This window comes from Eschscholzia californica, unplaced genomic scaffold (assembly GCF_041429995.1).
Source record: "Eschscholzia californica isolate CP2 unplaced genomic scaffold, dmEscCali1.0.p SCAF_3, whole genome shotgun sequence".
NCBI lineage: Eukaryota > Viridiplantae > Streptophyta > Magnoliopsida > Ranunculales > Papaveraceae > Eschscholzia > Eschscholzia californica.
In genome coordinates this window covers 1,879,767-1,903,776 of record NW_028238420.1, presented here as the reverse complement: position 1 = coordinate 1,903,776, position 24,010 = coordinate 1,879,767, and the positions used below count along the sequence as shown (strand labels likewise).

Genomic DNA, 24,010 nt, shown 5'->3' with positions numbered 1-24,010 from the left:
TGTAAATGTCATAACTACCTTTCCTATAAATATACTTTCAAAATAAATTAATTAGAAAATATCTCTCTCCACCTCACCTCTCTCTTCTCGACGAAGGTCGCCGACCGAAAAATTTTCCGGCGACGACCTTCAAACATAAAATAAAGTTCTCTCTTCTTCTTCTTCTCTCTCTCTCCTTTCTTCTTTCCCTCATCTCTCTCTCTCTCTCTCTAAAGCTCTGATGAAGTAGAGGAGTCCCTGGTTTCCAGACAAAACCAAATCTGGTCTGGTCTGGTTTCGTATGGAAACCAGGGGCTCCCAGAGTATTTAGAGAGAGAGAGATGAGAGGAATTTTTTTTTATGTTCGAAGGTCGCCGGGCGGAGAAATTTTCGGGCGGCGACCTTCGTCAAAGAAGAGAGAGGTGAGGTGGAGAGATAGACTTCCGGTCGACGACCTTCAAACATAAAATAAAATAAAATTTCTTGTCCCCCTCTCTCTCATTTCTTCTCTCCCTCCTCTCTCTCGCTAAATGATATAGATTGACCGAAAAATATATGGAAGAAATTGATGCAGCCAAGTATAAAAGTGACAGACTAAAACGGGCAGAACCGAAGCTACGGGTCAAATTCCATCATTTCGATCCTCAAAAACGGACTTTTAATAGTTTTTTTTTACTATTTTTAGTAAGTGTTTTAGTTTAGGTATTTTCTTATTTTTGGGGTTCCAGTGTTTTATTTTCTTAGAAGTTGTTATTTGAGTTTGATTAGGTTAAGGAAATCCTAAGTCTATACAAGGGGGGATCTAGGAGTTGTTTTATTTATTTAATATTATCAAGTTCAGTATTTTAGTTTAAATCTTCTTAGTTTCGGTTCTATAGTCTTTAGACGAAGATCTAAGGTTTTTTCAGAGTTTTTCGCTGCGTCATTAAAGCTCCGGCGAAGGGGATGAGTCCCTTCGCCGAAGTCCCTTCGCCACAGCCCCTAGCTTCTCCCCTTCGCCGGAGTGTTGAGAGAGAGAGAGATGAGAGGAAAATTTTTTGTGTTTGAAGGTCGGAGAAGAGAGAGGTGAGGTGGAGAGAGACAGGTGAGGTGAGAGAGAGATATAAGGTGGAGTGAGATGTGAGGCGAGAGAGAGAGAGGTGAGGTGTAGAGAGAGGTGAGGTGAGAGAGAGAGAGAGAGAGAGAGAGAGAGAGAGAGAGAGAGAGAGAGAGAGAGAGAGAGAGAGAGAGAGGTGAGGTAGAGAGTTGTGAGGTAAAGAGATAGGTGAGGTGGAGAGAGATGTTTCTAATTAATTTGATTCTAAAAATCTATTATATAAAACAGAAGGGAAAACGATGACTGGGACAAACATCCTTATTTAATTATGCATATTGTCTAGAAGCCCTTCTAAAAATTTAAAATATAGTCCTTCGTAGAAATAAAGTTACCTATTTAAAAAACAATAATCTTTTCATTCTTAGAAATAAAATAACTAATTTAAGAAAAAAAGAAACAAAATAAATTTCAATCATCTATTATATAAAACAGAAGGGAAAACGATGACTGGGACAAACATCCTTTTTTAATAAGGGATATTGTCTAGAGGCCCTTCTCAAAATTTAAAATATAGTCCTTCGTAGAAATAAAGTTACCAATTTAAAAAAATAATATCTTTTCCTTCTTAGAAAAAAGAATTCTAATTTAAGAAAAAAAGAAACAAAATAAATTTCAAGGGTTAAAAAAAGAAATTAAAATCTCTCTCTCTCAATAAAATAATAACAAATTTAAGAGAAAATAAACACAAGAATAATTCAAAAAAATAATAACTAAAATAAATTTCAAGGGTTAAAAAAAGAAATTAAAATCTCTCTCTCTCAATAAAATAATAACAAATCTATTATATAAAACAGAAGGGAAAACGATGACTGGGACAAACATCCTTTTTTTAATAAGGGATATTGTCTAGAGGCCCTTCTCAAAATTTAAAATATAGTCCTTCGTAGAAATAAAGTTACCAATTTAAAAAATAATATCTTTTCTTTCTTAGAAAAAAGAATTCTAATTTAAGAAAAAAAGAAACAAAATAAATTTCAAGGGTTAAAAAAAGAAATTAAAATCTCTCTCTCTTTCAATAAAATAAAAATAAATTTAAGAGAAAATAAACACAAGAATAATTCAAAAAAATAATAACTAAAATAAATTTCAAGGGTTAAAAAAAGAAATTAAAATCTCTCTCTCAATAAAATAATAACAAATTTAAGAGAAAATAAACACAAGAATAATTCAAAAAAATAATAACTAATAAAAATCTCTCTTTCAATAAAATATTAACTAATTAAAATCTCTCTCAAGTGTCCGTGCCCTAGGGCACGGGATATACCCTAGTATATTTATAAGAAGGGTAGTTATAGCATTTACATTAAAAAAAAATAGGTCAAATTGAATTTGTGGAAAATATGGCCAAAAAAAAAGTTGGTTACAAAGTAGGAGGTCAAAAAAGAAATAACTCGATTTAACTATTATACATTTTTTTTTTTGCATAGGTACTATTATATTGTTACAATGTTATTTTATTATTACTATTATATTATAGTATTATATTACTACATTATTCTACTTTTATATTTTTATTATACTATTGTTATTATACTATTGTTATTATATTATTTGATATCCACGGATGTCTAAGAAAGTCCAAAAATATTTGTGAAATATTAACAAAAATATGTTATTTCATATCATAAGATAATAATGTTAATATTGAAATAATAAATATCCACCATTGTGCATTAGTGTCTACAGATATTCAGAGATGCCTACGAAAGTCAAATATGAGTAAAAATATGTTATTTCATGTGATAAGACAATAATAATTTGAAAATAATAAATATTTGACGGTTTGTTCATCAATGTTTACAGATATTCATGGATGTCTACGAGATATTTTGTCTACAAATGTCCTCGAAATCTCTATTCATTACCCTCAGTCATCCAGTGTGGATTTTTAAGAGATAAATATACCAAGCAAACATGGGTATCAAAACTTTGATTACATGGATTTGTGTGAGCCCCATAGTTGCTCAGAGATCCTAGTATTCATCGGGTAGGGTTGGTCTGAGCTTCAACCCGAACCTACCATGCCAGGTTTGGAATAGTGACTCGTCGGGTTCGTGTGTTCATCCTCATATCCGAATTCGGCCTAGAGAACTGAGATATAATCCTGGTTGGCATGGCTCACCAACCGATAGATTGGGTCAGCCTCGCTCGATAATCACCACTACCTTTTTTTTTTTTTTACAACGATAATCACCATTACTTAAAAGAGTATCTAGACCAGGGCGAGCCCAAATAGGGGCCTGTGGGGGCGCAGGCCCCCCACGACCCTAACGTGGCTCGTTAATGTTATGCGACATTTGCCGCTATATTAGATACATATATATATATATATATATATATATATATATATATATATATATTTTTTCCATTTTTCACACACAATTCTTCCTTAGCTTAGTTGGTGAAGTGATTATGTTTCAATATTGAGGTCAAGGGATCAAGTCCCACACACAACATTATTTTTTCTAGAATTTTTTTTTTCTAAAATATCTACTACTTGAGTTAGTTGAAGTTATTGTTTGGTTTAAGATGACTACATATTAAAAATACATTATAAAGGTCGTGCTTGGCTTAAAATTAGTTTTTATTAATTGAGATAACTCAATTTTGACCTCCTCAAAGTGACCAACTAAATAAAATGGCCTCGTAGAGATGATGAGTTTTCTAAACGTCCACCTTAATTTTGATTTTGTCTTATTTTTCGGTGATTTGTATTTGAAATTCAAAATCGTCTTTTTTAGACTTTTGTTCTTGTAAACATGTTATTAGAAAGAAAACTTAATCTTCATCTTTTCTCCCATTACGATCACTTCTTCATCATCTAGCATCGTTCTTCTTAATCTTCACGATATCTCTTCATCCCCTCCTTTGTTTTTTATTTTAGTATATTTTGGGAATCTAGTTGGAGGAAAGATCTTAGATCCATATTGAGAAAATTAGAGATTGATTGTTATACATCAAAATTGTCTCGGAATATCTAAACTATAAATAAAATTTTGTTAAGAATTTGCTTTTCGATTCTAGCTTGATCGTTTACTGTGGAATTTTTTCATTACCTGTAACAAAAAGGTGCCCCCACTCATAATAATTTCTGGTTTCGCCACTGATCTAGACCTTGGGTTTTAAGAGTGAGTCCACACTTAGCAAGGGTTGAGGTCATATGGGTGCGATAGCGAGGGTTTTGTAAGAAATTGTATCTTGTACCTATAATTATAAGGCTTGGACTTTGGATGGCAAAAGCAATGACAACAACAATAACACAACGGTTTCTACAGAAATGCGTCGCGAAGTCCATTCTAGACTATTTAGAATCACACAGAGACCTGTGATTTGCATAGCAAACGCGAATTACATGTCCGTTTATGATGGTCGATTGGTATAGAAATGAATTTCGCGACGCATAAACGACTCGGTATATGCGCCTCTTCGATATACGTGCACCAAAGAGACGTAGTTGATCGCGACATTTGTCTGAAAGATGTTAGTTAAAAAAGATCTACCACACCCGTAGGACACAGTGTTACAGGTGGACATCTAGAAGGGATATTGAAATTTGGAGGACCCTTGAAGACCAATCAGTAGGTAGGTTACTTTAGCACAAGCTAAATGGTAATCAAGTTAGTCATTCATTCTCCCATCCTCCATTAAATTTGAGTAAATGACAGCTAGGTGCTTCCTGACTGGATTTATTACTTTACTGACTCATCATCACCTACCAATCTACTACCATATTAAATGTAAATGGTGTTTAATGTATCATGCTCTCTATCATTCCATGATCTCTATCCTTTGGTATCTAATAATGACAAAATGACAAAATGACAAAATGACAAAGTTTTCAACACTCAGCTTTCTTTTCTTTGTTGAGGGACATATAATATACCAAAAAAAAAAAATATTACTCCCGTCTAAAATTAAGTTTGAATCGCACTAGAATACGGTGTAGACGGTCGAATTTTGTCCAATTTCTTTTCTCTCTGAATGTGTTGGGGCAAAGTCCGCAGCCGGTTTTCAACCAAATTTTTCCTCTCTTGATGTCGTGGCTGAACTCTGACATGAACGACCGAATTTTATCCAAATTTTCTCTCTCAATATCTTGGGGCAAAATTCTACTGCTCACTTTGGATTTTGGCATCATTTTCCAGCAGACTGTAACCTTTGATAGATAAACCCTTTGTTTTTATATTTTTAAGGATTCCAACCACATTAGAGTTGCTATTCTTTGTCATCAGTTTGAAAGAAGTCATGAATGATAATCACAAAGAAACTTAACAAATTTAACCTTTCACTTTTGGATCATAATGAGTAATAAGTTGTTCTATTAGAGATGCAACAAGAGTCATAAATTGAAGCTTTATAGGCTACGAAGTTCCCAAGTCATGTAGAAATTTGTACATGATAATTATAATAAAATAATACACACTCAATATCATCTAACCCTTCAAAGAAAACTACATGTAATAAAATTAAAAACCTATCTGCGAAAAAAAAACGTACCCACCATCAGACTGTTATGAAATGTGGAGTCCCAACGGCTTGTAGTCTAGACTTGCTTCACTTTAGGGCTTGGTCGAGCTAGCGACTTGGAGGAAACACTTCTCTTTGAGACGGATTTATTCTTTCGTCAGTCTCTGGTTTAGAAACTGTTGTCCGCAATTTGTTGGCGAAAACAGGTTTCCTTCATGTGCTGAATATCTGTTAGAAACGTTTGCATAAGTCATGTTGTTGATCAAGCTTTACACATGCATGGAGTGAGAGGATTCTCCCAGAGGTCATAGTTAGGGAAGGTAGCTTCAGGTAAGCCGGTTCTTGTTTGGTGTGTTATAACTACATCTTCCACAAAGGTGGCCCAGCCCATGTAAGGGTCACCAAAGGATTTGGACATGAGCCCTTTGTCGGGCTTTATTGACTTATGTTGATGGCCCATGTATCTTCGTGCCCCAATAATAAGCTTGGCGAAGTTGCCTCCATGAGTCATTACGAAGACGTCTGACTTCAAGCACACCAAGAAGTCAAGAGCTGCCAAGCTTGTGACGTGCTTCCTGAACTCATCCAACTCTTCTTTGCTCGTCAGTTCTTCCTTTGTAACCTGTTAAAACAACAGCAGGAAATCAACCATGAAAATAATCAAAAGTAGGGCAAAATAAGCTTGTAAGTCTATGCAACAAGTTAACAAAGCCAAAAGGCTATTCTCGTCATAAAGAAGCTATGTACTAGTTTGTTAACTCATTAGAATGAAGCATACAAAAGTTATATGTTATTCTAAAGTCTGCTAAATTTTTATAGCTAAAGAAATGAAAGAAGTGTTTTTACCAGATTAGGAAACATGTTTCTAAGTGGTGCCATTCGGTTTTGTCCACCATAAACCTGTCCAGAAGCAACATAGATTTGAGTTTCTTTGGGGTATCCCATTGCCCGAAGGATCACAGCTACTTCCTCAGGCTCGAGGGGACACCGTCCTTCCTTTCGCTTTTGCAGGGCTAACTGCCAGAGGTGGGACCCATTCTGTAGAAATTGCCGAGTAAACATCAGAAAAAGGATGTGTTACGTTGATATATAATACATGGTCTTTGGTTGAAAGAAGCAAGAACAGACTCAGACACTCAATACTGTGAATCTAGCTCAGCTCAATCACCTTATATCGTCGAGGCCATTCCTTCTTCCTGTATTCTGCCATTTTCGCCTTTTCCTCTCTCGTCCCAACAAAATCGCAGAAAGATAAACCAACCATTCCTTTCTCAAACCTCAAATGAAGTGCCCTGTTAAAGAGGAGATCCAAGTACAATTACATTATAAAGGTACCGCAAGAAGATGTAAATTAACTTTTAAGTAATCGCAAGTTGGCAGTCACAAACTTACATATAAGGATTTGAACCACCAGTTCGATTCCTCATCCTTGATGCCAACCGATCAGCCATTTGCTCAATCTCAGGTAGGAATTTTAAGGCATGGTAGTTTACTCGGCATCTAAGCCTATTGATTTCCTGCGGAACATTATCATACCTATGCATTTGAAATAGAGAAATTAAGTGAGTCAAACTAAATTTCCACAATCAAGTGAATAAGCACTAAAGCACACAATTGTTGAAGACAACTATAACATCCACAAATTACCCGAGACGGTCTACAAAAGGTTTAAGAGCCATTATCTTCTTTTCCTTAATTCTCGGCATCACATTATCGATATAGAACTGTGCTGGAGCATATTTAGGGATGTTCTTCACTGTGCGCCTGCCACATGTAAATACAAATTTATCCAGTAGAATTGACTCAGTTAATATTCTTAACAACAATTCACATGATCATGGTGACCAGAAACTTTTGCATGTGCAAATTAGTAATCTAGTAGTTGAACTAGACTGATGTATACATATAGCCACTGGCAAAGCTAAATGGTTACCGAAATGGATGGGAGAAATTTAATTATGAGTTGTCAGGGAAAATATTAGTTCGAAATGTGATTTACTGATTACAACCTAAGTAGTTGATATCACAATATATACTGCCCACATATTGTATAAGCACTAAACCATCACTCTCGGAAAAAATTTACAAAATCAAAATTGATATTGATCTAGCTGAGACTGATAATGACACTGATATGTCAGTCATATAAGCCAACAAACCAGCTGGACAAGTAACATGTTTTCTGCAGGTTGACATTTTTTCTATTTCTTAGGTTACGATCGTAACTCTAAATTGAATTATTTCACCATCGGTGACTACAGTCTCAGATGCTCCTAGAAAGCAGTAACATCACCACAAGCACAAGGCAAAGTTATATTCAATTATAGAAGGTAAAAGATGAAGTCAAGAAAGCTCCTACTAGATCATATTAGATAAGTATTTGTAATAATTTAATCTAACCAGGTACCAACCTTATACTTGTGAATAGCTCTGATTTATCAGGAAACCACTCAGGGATGTCCCGCACAATTCTTACATCATCCTTCAAGTAGTCAATGAAATGATCCACATCAAAGATGTCCTCGAATTTCCTGTCGATGCATTAGTTAAACAATGGAAGGCAATAGCAGAACCGGGCACTGAATGAAGACAAACTCGAAAAATATAAAAAAGTTTAGAAGAACAAAATTGAAACATTACAAGAATGGCAAACATTTACGCAGGAAAAAAACCTCACGAGAAAAAAAACAGGGTATCGATACAGATGTTGAGATGGAGAGATGAACATTGTTGGCAACTAAAAGTATTATGTAAGAAAGTGGATACTAATATAAAATTATCTCACGTCTGATCTTTCCATATCTGGTCCTGCTTCAACAGCGGCAAAATAAGGGTTGCATTCATTATCTTGGCCACAGCAACAGCATTACATATCTGCACAAATACATATCATAAAAATTGTGCAGATGATATGTTATCATATGATGAGTAAACAACTGGGTATAAAAGTTACATGAGGACAGAACATACAGCTATTCTTTGTTGATTTAGACCTCCTTCGGCATGGATTAGTATATACCCAGTTGTTTCATTCTCAGGAGGAAGATCTGCATAGTACAAACTACTGGCTAAGAAAAGGAACTTGATAACAAATTAAAGAAGTTATATTGCATAATGATTTTAACGTCATAATGGTAACCTCTAACTAGGAACATTTTCTAACATCATCGAGGCAGGTTAGGGAACATTTATAAAGTCTAAGAATAAGGGTCAGTAGAACATGACTGTGGACCCTTTCAATAAACTTCTTTTAATACCACATAGGCTATCTCCATTCACCCAGAACTAGAAAACAACGATATGTTGCACTGCAACAAGATAGGTTCCAGTAAAAGTTGATAGCACCATACACAAATAGTTAAAACCCTAATTTCCCTTCCTATTGAGATTTTGAAAATCAAAACTGAACCATAAAATTGTGAAAAAACCAAAGTTGACCCAAAAAAATTCAAGACTGACCTGAAAATCCACCATCACGGCGCTCAGCACACGGCTTCCACGATGTAGTCGCAGAATGAGGATTCTCCCATAGTGAAGGCGACTCCTTGACCTATAAAAATAGAGAAGATCTCTTTAAGTTTATTGATTTCTTGAGGAAATACACTCTTTCTTGACGAATAAGAGCATCTTATGTCTAAAAATCGCTCCAGATAGCCAAGAATTCATCAGTAACTTACATGGGGACAATGTAGTGTGATGCCATCTTTCTTGCACAAGTAAGGAGCATTCTACAGCAAATTTGGGAAGTTAGTCATTGATTTTAGAACAAGTTCAATCTTGAATTGCAATATTACTAGGGTTTCTCCCAATAACATAGTGAAGCAGATCTTCAAATATTATGAACCGACAAGCAAATGAAATGACTAATTATCCCTATAATTTTGCAAAGAAGGATGAAATAAAATCATAATTTAAGATAATTCGACACAAAGAAGTATTTCAGTGAATCAAGGATCGGAATTTTCATGTATATAAGTAGAAAAGGGCACATAATTTAGAGAGAGAGAGAGAGAAGCAGAACTTACTAATCGATTCCAGATAGAAGGAAGGGAGATAAATCCAGCAAGAAGAATAATAGAGAGAAGAAAGAGTGAGATCTTGGAGGTTTGTGGAGAAAACCTAGATTCATCACTAAAGTGAGGAACAAGAGATTGAAGATGATGCCATAAGAATGATCGATCTCCTCGATGTTCTCTTGAGGAATGACGATCATCATCGTCATCATCAACAGTTCGGTCTTCAGGTATCAATGGAACTGTATCATCTTCTCTCTTTAACGGAGATGATGAAGCGCGGCTTCCGATCGAAGATGAATGACGCAACTCCGCCATCGCTCTCTTCGGACTGAAAGTAGCCATCTCTCTTTCTCTCTCTCTCTACTTTCTGGGTTTGTCCAAATCGGACTTCCTCTCTGAACTTTCTTTTCTGGTTGTCTCTCCGGGTAGTGTGAGAGAGCTCAATTTACTGGATCAACCATTTTTTTGACGGTGATTTTATGACGTTGAATAATTTGGCTTTCTTGTCCCTTAGATTTACTACTTACACCCAAATTTCAACAAGGGTATGTTTGATACGGGTGAAAATATTTGGATTTGAAAACCATTTTTTTCTCGTGGGAAAGAAAACCACATTTTCTCTTGGGAAAGAAACCCATTTTTTCTAATGGGAAAGAAAATCAAGTTTTTCACATGTGAAATTATCTTACCTATTCGATAAGGAGTTGGAAGACAATGGGTGTCTTTAGAAAGTAATATATAAATTGGGCCTTTTAAGGGGTGCTTTTATAATAAGTTTGATTGGGAGGTGCCTTTAAAATTATGTATGTTGTCATTTTCTTCTTTCTGAGAAACTCCCCATTTCTCACATCTGATTGTTTCATTCTTTGAAGGTTGAAATAATAGAAGAACCCTAATTTGAAAACATTTGGATCCAAAAGCAGGTTCATCTCTCTCTCTCTCTCTCTATCTATCTCTCTTTGAAGGAAAGTGATGAATCTGTTATGTTGATGAAATTGTTATTTTCATGAAGGAAAAGGTGAATTTGGTTCATGGATTTCAAATTTGGTTTAGAGACCTAATTGTTATCTTCTTGTGGTGAAATGTAAGGAATTTAGATGGAGGAAGAGATGAATTAATATGAGAGGATTTAGGGAGTTTAGAGAGAAAGTCGAAAACGTGAGGAGAGAAAGAGAGCGACTTTGAGAGGGTGTGAAATCTAATTTGTCATATCTTTAGCGGGAAAAAGTATGAAGCTATTTTCACACTTTTTTTTACCATGACAAATTGACTTTCTCACGTTTTTGGGCTTAATAAAGAGCTGAAAATCGATTTTCTCGTGTATCAAACGAACCCTGAGTTATTTTCCTACTGCCCCCTCCCCCCACTTGTTGTAGGGTCCGTTTGATACGTGGGAAAGTGAACTGAGAAAATTGATAGTTAAGAGGTCAGAGGCTCCGCGCTCTGTGACCGTCGTGCATAGGTTTTGCTAAGAGAGAGTGTCGTGCAGAGGTTTCGCTTTGAGGGAATACAAGAGATTGAACACAAAAAGAGAAATAGAGAGGGATCAAGTGAGAGATTGTGAGTACGTGTAAATGAGAGGGTCATTTTGTAGCGTGTACCCCCTTTACATAATGGTAAGCGGTAAAGCAGTTGAACTGTATAGGGTACAATCATTGGGTCACTTCGCGCATAAATGGGTCGAAGGTTGTAGGACCTTAACCACCTAGCTTCACCAGCAAGTGCCTCAAGCAGTAGGTTAGCCTGAACTGAGCAAAGCTAATGGATTGCACAAGTTAAGGTCGCTCGTTAGCTTCGCTTTTAAGCCGAAAATGTGTTTGACTCGACGCACACCACATTTTAAAGGCACTCCTCATAATAGGTCCGAATACAGGAACTGAAATAATTAAACGTGATTTGTTTACCGTCTTTCACATTTTCAGAAACATCCCTTTCGTCTCCTTCACCAACAGTATCATCATTACCAGTTCTTAGATTCACCAACATTTATCTAATTTCTCCTCATCTTTCTGTCGTTTCTACTTATTCCTTTTTCTTTTATCTTTCTCACCTATTAACTCATGTCAATTCTCTTCTTATTGTTAGAAGTTCATTCCTGTGGACAAATCATTATAGAAGGAGGGGAACCTCAACGAATGCTCCAATCTTTGACAACTCCAATCTTTGACAAAGATTTCGCCTAAAACACTCTTTCTCTCATCACCATTTGAGAGTGATAGAGATTCCCTCATTCATCGGCAGAGAAAGAGATATTAGACGAGACGAGACAACTGACAGATAGATGACGGTGGTTGTGACGGTGGTGGCGATTGGTGACGGTGGTGGTGGGTTCTCCCTTCTGAGGTCCACTTCAAATATTTTTCTAGTATATTTAGACAGGATTGGTCTACCTGTGTGAAAGCAGCATCTACGCGGCAAAATATTTGCAGGGAAGGAAACCAACACCAGCAGCGCAGACAAATTTACAAATGTCCCATCCGCGGGAACTGGTTATCACTTTTCCCAAAGCTTAAAATTCATGGAGAAAAAAACCCTAGATAAAAGGGTTTAAGCCTTCAAAGAGTCTGTTGATTTCTTCTTCAATGGCGTCACAACGAATTCGAGTAGAATTCCATGATGAACTCATAACTGAGTATTTCAAGTCATTAGGACTTCAACGATGTTGGATTCTTCTCAACTCCGAAATCAAAACTATCTCCGACGTTGCCAAATTCCTCTTCGACAACTATGAAGTCTCTGTACCTTCCTCTCATGATCTCTTACTCTCTGTAAGTTCAGTCTCTCTCTACTTTCTCTTTCTAAAACAATGACATGCATGTCTGAACTTCACTACTTCACGAACTTCCTTTTGGGTGTTGAAATGGCGGATCGCCTGATCATTTATGATTCTTTTCATTTTTTGAAATAATGTACCTGTCGAAAACCTAATTTTTCTTTAATGTTTCTGAGTCTTTGTGAATTTGGGCTATTTAATCTGTGATATTATATAATCTTTCATTTTGAAACATGCTTTTTTTTTTCTCTTGCAGATGGATGACTTTGTTTTGCCACCAAGTGAATCAATTCGAATTTTGAACGACAAAGATATCGTAAGGTCTGATTCGTGCATGTTATTCTATTGATCTATTCTATTCCATATAGTATATTTGAAGAGAGATACTATATTACCAAGTTGGTTTCCACACTTGACGTCTCGAGTTCAAGAGACGTACATTTCTAAAAAAGTAGATATATTTGCAGAGAGATAAGTTAATTTGAGTATTTGTATTAGTATCTTATCGTTTGACGCTTTAATTGACAACTTTTATTATTCGAAGTTTCGTTAAGATAGTGCACTGTTATCACTACTTTGCATGAAAACAGTACCACCACGAACTCGATTTCCTGCCAATCGCCGGCCAATGAATTGATAAATGTGGGTTATCCTCGTTGATTATAGTACTTGACTTTTATACCAATTTACATAATAATGGTGTTTTTCCGTTTTGGGTGCGTCAATAAAATGTTTATTGTTAATGAAAAAATATAATTAGGTTAATGTTAAATTAGGAAGTCTACTCATAGAACCAGTGACATGTCGCTCGTTCTATTAGTTCCTCTTTTACTTTACTATTATTCTCAGCATTGCCTCTTTTTTCTTATCTGTAGTAATTTGATTTCATGTATGTAATGGGATTTATATCATTATATGTACTTTCAGAGTGAAAAAGACACAAGGTTTTCTGATGAAGGAACTTGGGTTAGACATCAACGCAAGTTCTCTTGATGGCTCTGAAACATTTGGAAAGCAATCTGTACCCCCTGGGGGTGACCTGCTAGCCCTCGAGAATGTCCGAGAGAAGGCTGAATGCTACCAAAGCGAACCTGAGGGATCGAAAAGTGACGCTGGGGATGTAGTCCGTGGGGAAACTACTTCAAGTAAAAAAACTATCTCGAAGAAAAGAAAATCATCCAAGAAGCTTGAGAGGGAAAAGTAAGTCTTTCATTGCTATTTTAGGGACCCTTTTCGTTTGGATTTTGAAAACGCCTGTTACAAAGATTTATTCTTTCTGTATATTTGCCAAACATCTATACTAGAATTTTTCTGTTTATTCGTGGTTTCTCAGAGATTCCTAGGATTGACTTTTTCGTGGGACATCTCTTGTCTGATGCTGTTCTCAAATCTCAAGTTATTTACATCAGGACAGAATTATGAATAAATACTCCTTCAAGATTAATGTAATGTTCACGTATTAAGATTTTGGTTTTTTACCGATTACAAGTAAAAAAATGCAGTCCTAATTTATTGAGTACAATTGCTATAGTTATATGATCTCTTTCTGGATTCCATCATCTTGGAACTTTGGTATGAATATTACTATTATTGGTACAATTGACATTTTCTTATTGTGCATAGCAGGAAGAGGATCAAATGTAGTAGCCCGGAAAGAAATCAAAAGGTACCAGGTGTTCACATTGAAAATAATGGTCATAAGGAGAGGAAGGAAGGATCTCAAGGAAGGGAGGTTTCTCAAAAAACTTCTCACAAAAAGAACAAGTCTTCCAAAAAAATTAGCAAGTCAAAGAAAGGCAGTTCCGAGCAAGTTGATGATACGGTTAAAATGGTAGCTAAGACTATGACTGAGGAGAAGTAGGATTTTCACTCTGCATCTTAGTATTTCAATCGATCGTATTTATTTCTGTTTCTGTTTTATGTCTGTGATACTTCAGTTTCCTTAATTCATTAGTTAGACTTCGCACATTTAGTTTTATTTGGTCCAAATTCAAATATTTTTATTTGGTCCAAATTTAAATATTTTTATTTGAAGAACCATCGGGTGCATTAGCACCATCTGTGGTTAGCTTAGGCAATCTAACACATTTAAACATTTCTTAGGAGTTGTATACTCCCAAATTACAAGGTTAAAGTTTTTGTCTTCTTAATGTATATTCTTATCACTCTGAATGTTATCATTTTGTTGTTGTAGTTGTGATGACCAACTCCAGGAAAATGGAGCAAAAAATCAAGAAGTATCTCCTGTTTCTGACGGCATGGGAAAGGTTTGTTCACTTCTCTCCACCTTTTGCTTATATCTAAGAGACAGACTTTATTCCTTGTCTTACTTAACATTTTTATAGACGTAGAATTTTTTTGAAGTTATAGTCAATGGAAACTGGACTTCGTGACACCCTGGATTGAAACACTGTTGAAGTGACTTATTCTTAATTAAGAAACACTTGTATGCAATATGGGCATGTATATATATACTCTTGGTGTTGGATGAGCTATTTGTTTATGATAAGCTCAATTTGTGTGCCTGCCGCGTACTCTTAATTGAGAGTTGAGACATAACACAGTCTAGAATTCTTGAAGATTGATCATTGATGTGATAAGATATGTTTGTGAGTTGTGACATGTATGATTATGTATCATACTTGTTGAGATCTGATGCCATGGTAACTTTTTGGCCTCATGAATCACTCGTATTTATAGTTTTGAGATGGTTGTCATTTAGAATTTTGTAATGATGTTATTCCAAGTTCTTGTTGCACTGTGTGTTGTATTCTCTTATAAGCCATATATATTTTTTTTTGTCTTCTTCAATCCTCATGTATCAGTGACTTTTTTGATTAGACGCCAAGCAGGAATGCACAGCGTAAACATGCCAAAAGGAAGTGGTTACAAGAACTAACTAGTTCTCTAAAGAAAGAGGTATGTCTGGCATTAGAAAATTGAACAATCTGAGTATTGAAATACTCACTTTACATTTTACTCCAAGGATCTTTATTCATACTCTAACTTCCAAGTTCATATGGTTCCATATTATTATTTACATATGCTACTATTTCTTGTTTTCATGTTCTTTTGCAGATGATTCAGAAGCAAGTATCTGAAAAACATGTGGCTGAAAATTGCTCAGAACCTCTACATACAGATGAGAGAACTGATAAAGAACCCAATGACTTAGTACCTGTAGTGGTTAGACCAGGCCACATTCGTTTCGAGTCCCTCGATGAAGGTCTCATTCTTTCTGAAACCTGTTTCCATGTATATATTATCATCAAAATTTCATCTTGGTGGTTTGGATGTGAGGTTGGGGCGCTAAGTTGAGCGGTTCATGTAGTTGGTGAACAGTATGAATGGCTGCTTACTTTTATGGAGGAATATAATACTTCTGGAAAACGGGAGGATAATAAATTTTCATAATTTCTACAGCTCTTCTCCTATGCTGATAGTGACATTTAGTTAATTTAGGTGCTTTGGACAACCCTTTTTAGCCTGATAACTTAACATATTGTGTGTGGATGATGTGCATTTGTTGTAAGTGACTCAGTTTTCACACTAGAGTGCTTCTTATATTCTGGTCTGGTTATTCGTAACTGTGAAATTGCTCATTTTTGTCATGATATTGGTATAACTCGTCTAAAATGCACATCTGCCACAAATTCACATCAGCTGGTTGTCTTCTATACTGAAGTTATTTTAGTAATATTTAAGAACATTCTGTAATGGAAAGATATTGAAGAAGATGGGGAACCAACCCATGCATATAACTTTTGTGCGAAAGAACTTGGTATAAAAGGAAAACTCAAATTATTTTGTATACACCTCTGATGTATAAATTAATTCTACCAACAGTTTTGTAATTACAGACAATCATGTTTTTGTGCTAATTACTGTTGCCTGTCTGATAAACTATTATTTTATTGGACAGACTATGTAATTTGTGAAAGTCAAGATCCCGTGGTACGTCCTCTGCCTTGGTTGCAATTTAATTTATATCCCTTTTCCAATTATTTATCAGTGGATGACGAATTCTAGGTTTTGTGTTACTATTGGTAGTTTTTGGATGAACTTAGTTACTTCATATGTTGTCCAGAGATCCGTGCAGTGGAATGGGACCACCAGCAAGAAGAAGGGACAAAATTGGGGCGTAAATAGTACTCCAGAAGCTAGAAGGAATAACTATAAAAATTCCAGGGAAAAAACTGTTGAGAAGCTTCCTATTATGGGGAAGTGTTCTCATAGTTCTATTTACGTTGAGAAGCTTGAGCTGTTACATGGCTCGCCTAAGGTTCATTGCTACCTTTTTCTTCTCTATCTGAAGTTCTGAACTGGCAAACTATGATGATAAAGTCTTTCTCGTATAGTTGGATATAATTCCTAGAATGTATAATTCTAAAAGAAACAAACTCATGAGCCACCAAATGTCCGCCACTGGTTGGACTGACATCTTCTGCCCTCTCCATGGTGTTCTGGACCTATAGAAGAGTAAACAATCTTTTCGTTTTAAATGCAGGAAGGTGATGTGGTTGCATATCGCGTGGTTGAGTTATCTTCGTCATGGACCCCGGAACTGTCACCTTTTCGAGTACAACTCTTGTCTATGAGTCTATCTATAGACTATATCTGAAAAATGATTAATAATAAATAACTGGCATTCTATTTTTTTTTTTTGCATTAGGTTGGAAAAGTATCAACATTTGACTCTGTATCCAGTAGGGTCGTGTTAGTGCCTGTTCCAGGATACCGAATGCTTTACAAGAATGAAGAATCAACAGAAAAACTTGAAGTACATGAATCCTTATACAGGAATGATGGCTCCTTAGAGGTACTTTCGAATCATCATGAAATCCTTAAGATGCAAGACTTGGGTTACTTAAACAATACCAGCATACCAATTTTTCTATCGGCTTCCACCTACCAATGCCATTATGGAAAATGTAATAACATTAACGCAACTACTTTTCTGCTACATTGACAGAGAAACTGATGGATGGTTGGTTTCTAGATTGATTTTGCAGCACTTGTTGGTGTCCGTATTCTCAAAAATGATAGTTCAACTACCATCGCTCCTGTTGGTTCTCATGAAGCAGCTATAATCACTAAAGAAGCTGTGTCAGGTTCAGGGCTCGACAATGGCAATGGAGACAGTAATGCCCAAGTTTTAGGTATCTTCTCTACACGGAATGAGATCATTACTTTTACCATCAAATCATCAGCTTGGTCTTCTATAAAACTTTGAACTTTCTATCATAACATTAACCGAGTTTATATGATTTTGATATTTAATTCTAAGTCTTGTTTGTAGAAAATGGTGGACAATCAAATGTATGGGAAACATTGAGCGAAGCTGTAACTAAACAGCAGCAGCAGCTATTGTTGCAAAAGGATGGTTGGAACAAGAAGCAAAGCCCAGGAAGTGGTTCATGGTCGTTCAGGGCACTGGGAAGGAATCGCCAGAGGTAAAGCTGTCATATTGTCCTCTCTTTTTTTGTTACATGGTCGTTCAGGGCACCGGGAAGGAATCGTCAGAGGTAAAGCTGTCATATTGTCCTCTCTTTTTTGTTACGTATGTAGTCCTTGAGTGTTCTGTTTTGTTATTCGATCAGTCTATAAGATGATCTCGAGCTCTATGTTGATATGCAAACTAGTCTGTACATACCTTTGAGTCATTCGACGACAATGTATGCAAAACCTTAACTTATATATATATATATATATATATATATATCCTGTTATCTCTTTTCAAGTAGCATGTTTCTGTACTACCAAATTTTAGCTAAACTTGTGACATCTCTAGTCTAAACAGCTAAAATTTATATAAACCAATTCATTACAGAAGACCCATGGAAGGTGGGGAAAAGAGGAGAAAAAAACATAAATGAAGAGCTTGCGCCATGTTTGTTTGGATTGCTATTGCAATGACCAAAATGCTTATATCTGTACAAGCTTCTCCTTCAATGGTGATTTAGATATACATCACACATGCAGCTAAGATTTTTTTCGATATTTAGGCAACATGGGATGCTAGCTTCATCCTGAAGAAAAAACTGCCATAAAAGCCAAGGTTTTGCTTCCTGTTTTCCGAGCAGCTTTAAGCTACTCGTTCGATATTTATCATCTCTTCCTGACTTGTTTGTTGTTGCAGCTATCCACTTCTTGATGACAACAAAAGCTGGTGAAAATAGTCCTGAAACTCTTTGGATTCCTCACCTTCTCTAATCACCTGTTAATTAGATAAATATCAGGGTTAGATCTCCTTCATCAAATTGAAAGTAATAAATGTAAAGAGAATTGAAAAGGAGATAATTATGCAACCTAAATATGAAATGAAGAACTGCAGAGAAGTGGAATATATTTAGGTCAGTGCAGTGAGTACCTGTATAGGCGTATCGACTGGCAGGCCCGTTTGAGCAAGGAAGTAGTTGCCAATTTTCTCCAAATAGAACTGTTTATCTTCTTCGGTGAACTGGTTCCGTTCCTTCTCTAATTGAGCATCTCTCCCTACCCAGATAAACAAAAGTTTTGACTTGCTTTCACCAGCACTTGCTTCTGGAGCAAGCAGAAAGAAAACTGCTTTAGAATCAAGAACCCCAGAATGCAGCATCTTGATTTTTCCAAGAACTGGCCACCCAACAAGAATGGGGTGTTCTAGTTCATAAACCTCGGGCTTTGGTATTTGTTGCTCTCTTGGACTCATTTCGTGAAGATCTTCTCTCTCTAACACACGACTTTCACTAACCTCTGTCATCTGTTCATCAGTAGGAAGATGAGAAAATGTCCATGATCTAACCAAGCTTCGATCGGTACCAGATGGCAACACCATTAAGGACGGTGGAGTATTTCCTCTACGTTCGGCAAGAGAAGATCCGAATCCTTTGAATGGGAAACCAACTTTTACCGGCTCTTCTGAACGACGAGCATTTGCGAAATCAAATGGTTTCAACTCTAAGGTTGAAGGTGATAATTGAAAAGACAAAGAAGAAGAATCGGACCAATTTGAAGAAGATGGTGAAGTTGTAAAAAAACTGGAATGATCTGATAATGAAGGTGAAGGTAAAGGTGAGGGAGACTTCGAACTGGAGTTTGGGCTTGATCTTGAATAACAATTTATTGAATTAGGTGAACTAGAAGAAGGAGATGGTGATAAAGATGGAGGATTGGTGAAAATAATGGAGGGTTCTTCTTCTTTACAAGAATCCAGCATCGTGTTCGATATGTTATTCGATTCTGATTCAGCATTTGTAGACGTAAACTGAGGTACTGTGACAAGTTCTTTCACAAAACCATCAGCGAATCTCTGTCTAATTCTGCCCCAACCACTCTCTCTAGCAGGTAAACATCTATCCGTTCGAGTTCCTGATAGTGAAAACGGTGAAACTACTTCACCAGCAAGTACTTTGTGAAAGATTTCGAAATCCATATTATATTCAGCCACCATCTTTTTACCAATACCAAGCTCAACTCCAACTCTGGGTTGATCCTCACTCAAAACTCCAACACCCTCAACTTCTTCCCTGACCTTATTCGTATGATCAAAATCATCGACAGAGAAAAGGTTATTAGTAAGCGAATCCCAAAAGCCGAAAGGTTCTTTTCCTTCTTCAACAATCAGAATTGGGGACTGAACTCTCTCGTATCGGACGACTTGAGAAGCAGATGCTTTTGCACTATTTGCCATTCCCTTGTCACAATAAACCCCTATCCATACATATATAGCGGATGGTACTTGAACGATAAATGCACCTCTCGAGTCTAGTACACTCGGGCTAGGGTTATGCAAAACTTTCGGAACAAGATGGAGAGGATCATAAGGCGAATGTGGTGCAATTCGGAACATCCGAAGAACAGAGTTCGGGCTTACAGGTATTGCATGAACTCTCTTCTGGCATTGAAGTAATTGACAAGCAAATCCCATATTTGGATTAGTTATACCTCTAGCAGATTTCACATACTGAAATGCATCTTCGAAACTCTGTCCATCCCTCCACATGAGATAGGCTATAACTAACGACGTCGATCGAGAAATTCCTTGACAACAATGGACGAGAACTCGTCCATTTTGTTCTAAAACTTCTTCGAAATAATCGAAGACATCATATAATACACTAGTTATATCTTCAGATGGACTATCTTGAAGCCATAAGGTTTTATAAACAAGATCATCTTTGAAATATTCAGGACAAACAAATCCAACACAATTAAGAACATGAGTAATACCATTTTTTCGAAGAATTTCTCTGTTCTTAGCTACCGCTTCACTACCCAAGTATATGTGATCAACAATTCTTGAACATTCCTTGTCGAAAAATGCAATCTTGTCCTTTTTAAGCTGAAATTCTCTAGGTGGAAGCTCTGGTACTGAATTCTTCAATGGAAGCTTAAGAGTTGTACCAGGAGTAGAAGGTTGATTAGGCCATTCGCCGAGATCGTCCGACCCTGGTTTCGGCCATTCCTCTGCGGTCCGGCGAGAGATTGACAGAGGCTGAAGTGGTGGAAGAGAAGACCTAGATTTACTACTTGGGTAGGTAGTGATTCTAGGGTTAGGTTTAGAAGGAGAACGTTCAGACCATGAAGCTGAACGCCAATAGGTTTTCTTAGGAGTTGAGGTTGAACCAGAACCAGAAGAAGGGTTCCCATTTTGATCTTCTTCTCTCTCTTCTTTTCCTAACATTTTTTTTCTCTCTCTAACCCAATTGAGATTTTTCTACAGAAACACTGAAACCCATGAAATGATTCTTCCAGGAAAAGGAAGTTTTGAATATGGGTTTTATCTAGATAGATAAATTTCTTGTTCAAAGAGTCTTAAATTATGTGCTTTTCTTCTTACCTAAACCCTTTGACTCTTTCTCTGTCTTTTTCTCTCTCTCTCTCTCTCTAACTTTTTCAACATGAGATCAAATCAAACTCAAGAACAAAAATTACAACGACTCAGTAAATTCATCACTAATTTTGAATCAATAGAGAGAAAAAAAGAGTTGGAGAGAGAAAGGGAGGAGTCTAAGTTGGGGGTTTGTTTTTGTTTAAGAAATTCTTGTATGGTTGTTGAAAGGAGAGAAACAATTGTTTTATTTTGTTCAAGTACAATCGATCTGCTTTACTCTGTTTTCCTAAGGTAGCAACAAAGTAGCTTTACTCATTTTCTTAGTTTTTTTTTTTTTTGTTAAGAGGTTAAAACTCATTAAGAAATTAAAGTGTTGTTACAGTACAAGGGAATTAAAAAGAAAGGAATTCTATGCCAAGATTCTGATTTGTTCTTCTTTCTCGCCCGTTTTGCTAACTTGTCTGCTGGCCGATTGAATTTTCTGTTGATGTAGTTAAACTTCACTCTATTTATCCGGCTTTTAACTTCCATAATTTTGTTGATGTGAACTCTAGATTGCCACTGTATCTCCCTTTTGGAATTCTGAATATGTTTAATAATATTAATATTATCGCTTTCAATGATGATATCTTGATAGTTATGTTCAGCTGCCCAGATGAGGCCATTAAGGATTGCAACCACTTCGCCTTCTTCACTATTTCTGGTTCTGGATATACCTGTGTGAGCTTCAATGAAATTTGCTCTCGAGTCATGGATAATTAAACTCGTACCTGTAATTTCATTCACATTTATAAAGGATGCATCGACATTAATTTTTAACCAGGGAAAAACCGGAGGGTTCCATCCAGTGTGCATGGGTTTGATTTTGTTACTATGTATATTTATATTTTTGGGAAAGTTATGAATCATTTTTATAATGTGGGTAAGATCGATGATTTCATGTTGAAAGCAATGATCACATCTGGTTTTCCAAATTATCCATAGAATAGTGGATAAAACATACCCAAAATCAATCCGAATCAGTCATCTAGACGACTTAGGCGTCTCTGCTTCAACAAAGAAGACGACTCCGGCGTCAGATAAAAACAAATAATATATAGTGGTGGGTTATCTGGGAAAAATATATTTTTCGGAGAACAAATTTTTCTTTGGGAGAAAATGATATTAGTTTTTCTTCTGTCTCCCTCAAACATCCACCACCTTTTCTCTTAACGCCGACAAAGATTGTCGGCGACTGCTGATCGTCACCTCATCGTCTACCCATTACTAGAAACGTAGAAAAAGAACCTTTGTTTTTATCATTTTCTTCCCTTCTGCCACCATCACCATTGGAAAATTGCCACCACGACCATAATCTCTTACTTTGTCATGTTCTTCCTCCACCCTCTCTCTTATCTCTCTTATCCTTCATCTTCTCCGTCTCTTTCTTCCTTGTTTTTCTCTACTTTCCTTTTTCGTCGGAGTTCTCATTGGGATTTGAGAGGATTTCGAACAAGGGAAAATCCTCCTTCACTTGAACTAGAGAGCAAAGAAAAAAGGAAAACGAAAGAGGAGGAAGAACGACGAAAAGACGAGGAACATGAAAGATGGTCGGGACAACTTTCTCATGGTGGGGGACGACTTTCCGGTGGTGGAAGGAGAAGAAAAAAAAACAAAAGTACATATACAATATAAATATACAACGAGAGAGAGAGAGAACTAGTGGTGATGGGCTGTGGTCGGAATTAGTGGTGGTAATTGAAGACGGTGGGCGGTGGGTTGTGGTCGGAAGTTTGGTAATCAAAAGTGAGGATGAAGATGGAGATTACGTGGTGATTGGTGAAAAACAAGCTAGTTAATTTGTACTCTAAACCAATTTTTATTAAAAGTCAATTCTGTTTACCGAAATTTTTATGTCCGGAAAGATATTGTGATGTCCACAACAATCGCAACAATATTACGGTCTAAGAATAACATAAGAGGCTAAATAGTAAATATCCAAGAGCATCTCCAAAGCAAAACTCAAAAAAATATTTATTTATCTTATATGTCAAGTTTCAATTGAGATTCTCACTCCCTAAGTGTCGAAAATAAAGATCCTCAACTTTTTTGTGTCTCCAATGCAGAACTCTGAGTTTATCTTATTTACTCATGCGACATAGTTATGTTTATAAATAAATAATTAGTTATTTAGAAAATATAGAAGACTCGATTTTTATTGGTTGAAAATAGAATATTGATGAGTTGGACAATTAGAAATAACACAGAAGGACATCTAGAAATAGAGTGTCCTCTTGAGATATCTCTATTCCACCATCGACACGTCATCTCTGAGATCCAAATAGAGTGTTGTATTGGAGAGAGTTTTTCAAAAAAAAAAAAAACGTTAAAATTCATATGTAACACTCAGAGTTTTTAAGATTGAGTGTTGTATTGGAGATGCTCTGACTCACGACCTCCTACATTATTATTACTAGTATTATTATTATTATTTGACAGGTGGAGGTTGACCTTGGTCAAAATGGAGGATTAGAAAATAAGTTAAAAACTATTGTGTGATTAATTAAGCTAAACCAACTTGGTGGAGGAAAAATATTAAAATATACATGAGCTGGAAATGAACCAGTAGGATTTCTCCAATCCTAAAACATCCTCAATTTTCATAATCAATGCCAAAATATCCTTCTCAGCAAATCTAATCTAAAAGTATTTTATGTTAGACATAATAAATACTCAAAATTTGAAATTCACAAATAATTGAATACTACATGTAGAATTAATTACATTAATTAAAGTTCTCATAAGATAAAACAAATATAAATATCTATTTTAATCTTCTAAAGATATTATTTCTTAGTAAACTATTTTTGTTGTACCAATTGTAA

General features: G+C 36.0%; 3 protein-coding genes across 5 annotated transcripts; 1 reads left to right on the top strand and 2 right to left on the bottom strand.

Annotated features, from left to right (window-relative positions):
• Window positions 1–5,411: 5,411 nt before the first annotated feature.
• Window positions 5,412–10,228, bottom strand: LOC147547590 (O-fucosyltransferase family protein). The gene is made up of 11 exons (XM_086665926.1): window positions 9,568–10,228; window positions 9,220–9,270; window positions 9,002–9,092; window positions 8,513–8,589; window positions 8,328–8,416; window positions 7,954–8,073; window positions 7,190–7,306; window positions 6,935–7,078; window positions 6,711–6,834; window positions 6,389–6,580; window positions 5,412–6,164 (listed from the first exon to the last, which is right to left on the bottom strand). Exons 1-11 carry the CDS (start codon window positions 9,898–9,900, stop codon window positions 5,805–5,807), a joined length of 1,698 nt encoding a protein of 565 aa, XP_086522052.1. The 5' UTR covers window positions 9,901–10,228; the 3' UTR covers window positions 5,412–5,804.
• Window positions 10,229–11,950: 1,722 nt separating this feature from the next.
• On the top strand, window positions 11,951–22,205 carry LOC147547588 (coilin-like). Of its 3 annotated transcripts, XM_086666886.1 has the most exons (16): window positions 11,951–12,326; window positions 12,588–12,652; window positions 13,259–13,531; window positions 13,958–14,188; window positions 14,526–14,598; window positions 15,173–15,250; window positions 15,410–15,557; window positions 16,254–16,285; window positions 16,419–16,613; window positions 16,839–16,910; window positions 17,004–17,150; window positions 17,331–17,490; window positions 17,631–17,784; window positions 18,162–18,389; window positions 18,471–21,484; window positions 22,136–22,205. In XM_086666886.1, exons 1-14 carry the CDS (start codon window positions 12,141–12,143, stop codon window positions 18,205–18,207), a joined length of 1,860 nt encoding a protein of 619 aa, XP_086523012.1. In that variant the 5' UTR covers window positions 11,951–12,140; the 3' UTR covers window positions 18,208–18,389; window positions 18,471–21,484; window positions 22,136–22,205. The 3 variants fall into 3 exon arrangements, with proteins under 3 accessions (XP_086523012.1, XP_086523015.1, XP_086523013.1); XM_086666889.1 differs by lacking the exons at window positions 18,162–18,389; window positions 18,471–21,484; window positions 22,136–22,205 and having other exon boundaries at window positions 17,631–18,071; XM_086666887.1 differs by lacking the exons at window positions 18,162–18,389; window positions 18,471–21,484; window positions 22,136–22,205 and having other exon boundaries at window positions 11,970–12,326; window positions 13,955–14,188; window positions 17,631–18,071.
• Window positions 18,120–21,444, bottom strand: LOC147547589 (protein-tyrosine-phosphatase MKP1-like). Its single transcript, XM_086666885.1, has 2 exons — window positions 18,702–21,444; window positions 18,120–18,548 (listed from the first exon to the last, which is right to left on the bottom strand). The coding sequence occupies exons 1-2, from the start codon at window positions 20,994–20,996 to the stop codon at window positions 18,471–18,473; spliced, it is 2,373 nt and encodes a 790-aa protein (XP_086523011.1). The 5' UTR covers window positions 20,997–21,444; the 3' UTR covers window positions 18,120–18,470.
• Window positions 22,206–24,010: the final 1,805 nt, after the last annotated feature.

Bases quoted from the DNA above. Each gene is read 5' to 3' on its own strand.
- LOC147547590 (XM_086665926.1), bottom strand. From the start codon at position 9,900: ATGGCTACTTTCAGTCCGAAGAGAGCGATGGCGGAGTTGCGTCATTCA. The intron at 9,271-9,567 runs GTAAGTTCTGCT...AATTTGCTGTAG, and splicing joins CTTCTATCTGGAATCGATTA to AATGCTCCTTACTTGTGCAA. The intron at 8,417-8,512 runs GTATGTTCTGTC...GTATTTGTGCAG, and splicing joins TAAATCAACAAAGAATAGCT to ATATGTAATGCTGTTGCTGT.
- LOC147547588 (XM_086666886.1), top strand. From the start codon at position 12,141: ATGGCGTCACAACGAATTCGAGTAGAATTCCATGATGAACTCATAACT. The intron at 16,614-16,838 runs GTTCATTGCTAC...TTTTAAATGCAG, and splicing joins TGTTACATGGCTCGCCTAAG to GAAGGTGATGTGGTTGCATA. The intron at 17,491-17,630 runs GTATCTTCTCTA...TCTTGTTTGTAG, and splicing joins CAGTAATGCCCAAGTTTTAG to AAAATGGTGGACAATCAAAT.
- LOC147547589 (XM_086666885.1), bottom strand. From the start codon at position 20,996: ATGTTAGGAAAAGAAGAGAGAGAAGAAGATCAAAATGGGAACCCTTCT. The intron at 18,549-18,701 runs GTACTCACTGCA...TCTAATTAACAG, and splicing joins CAGTCGATACGCCTATACAG to GTGATTAGAGAAGGTGAGGA.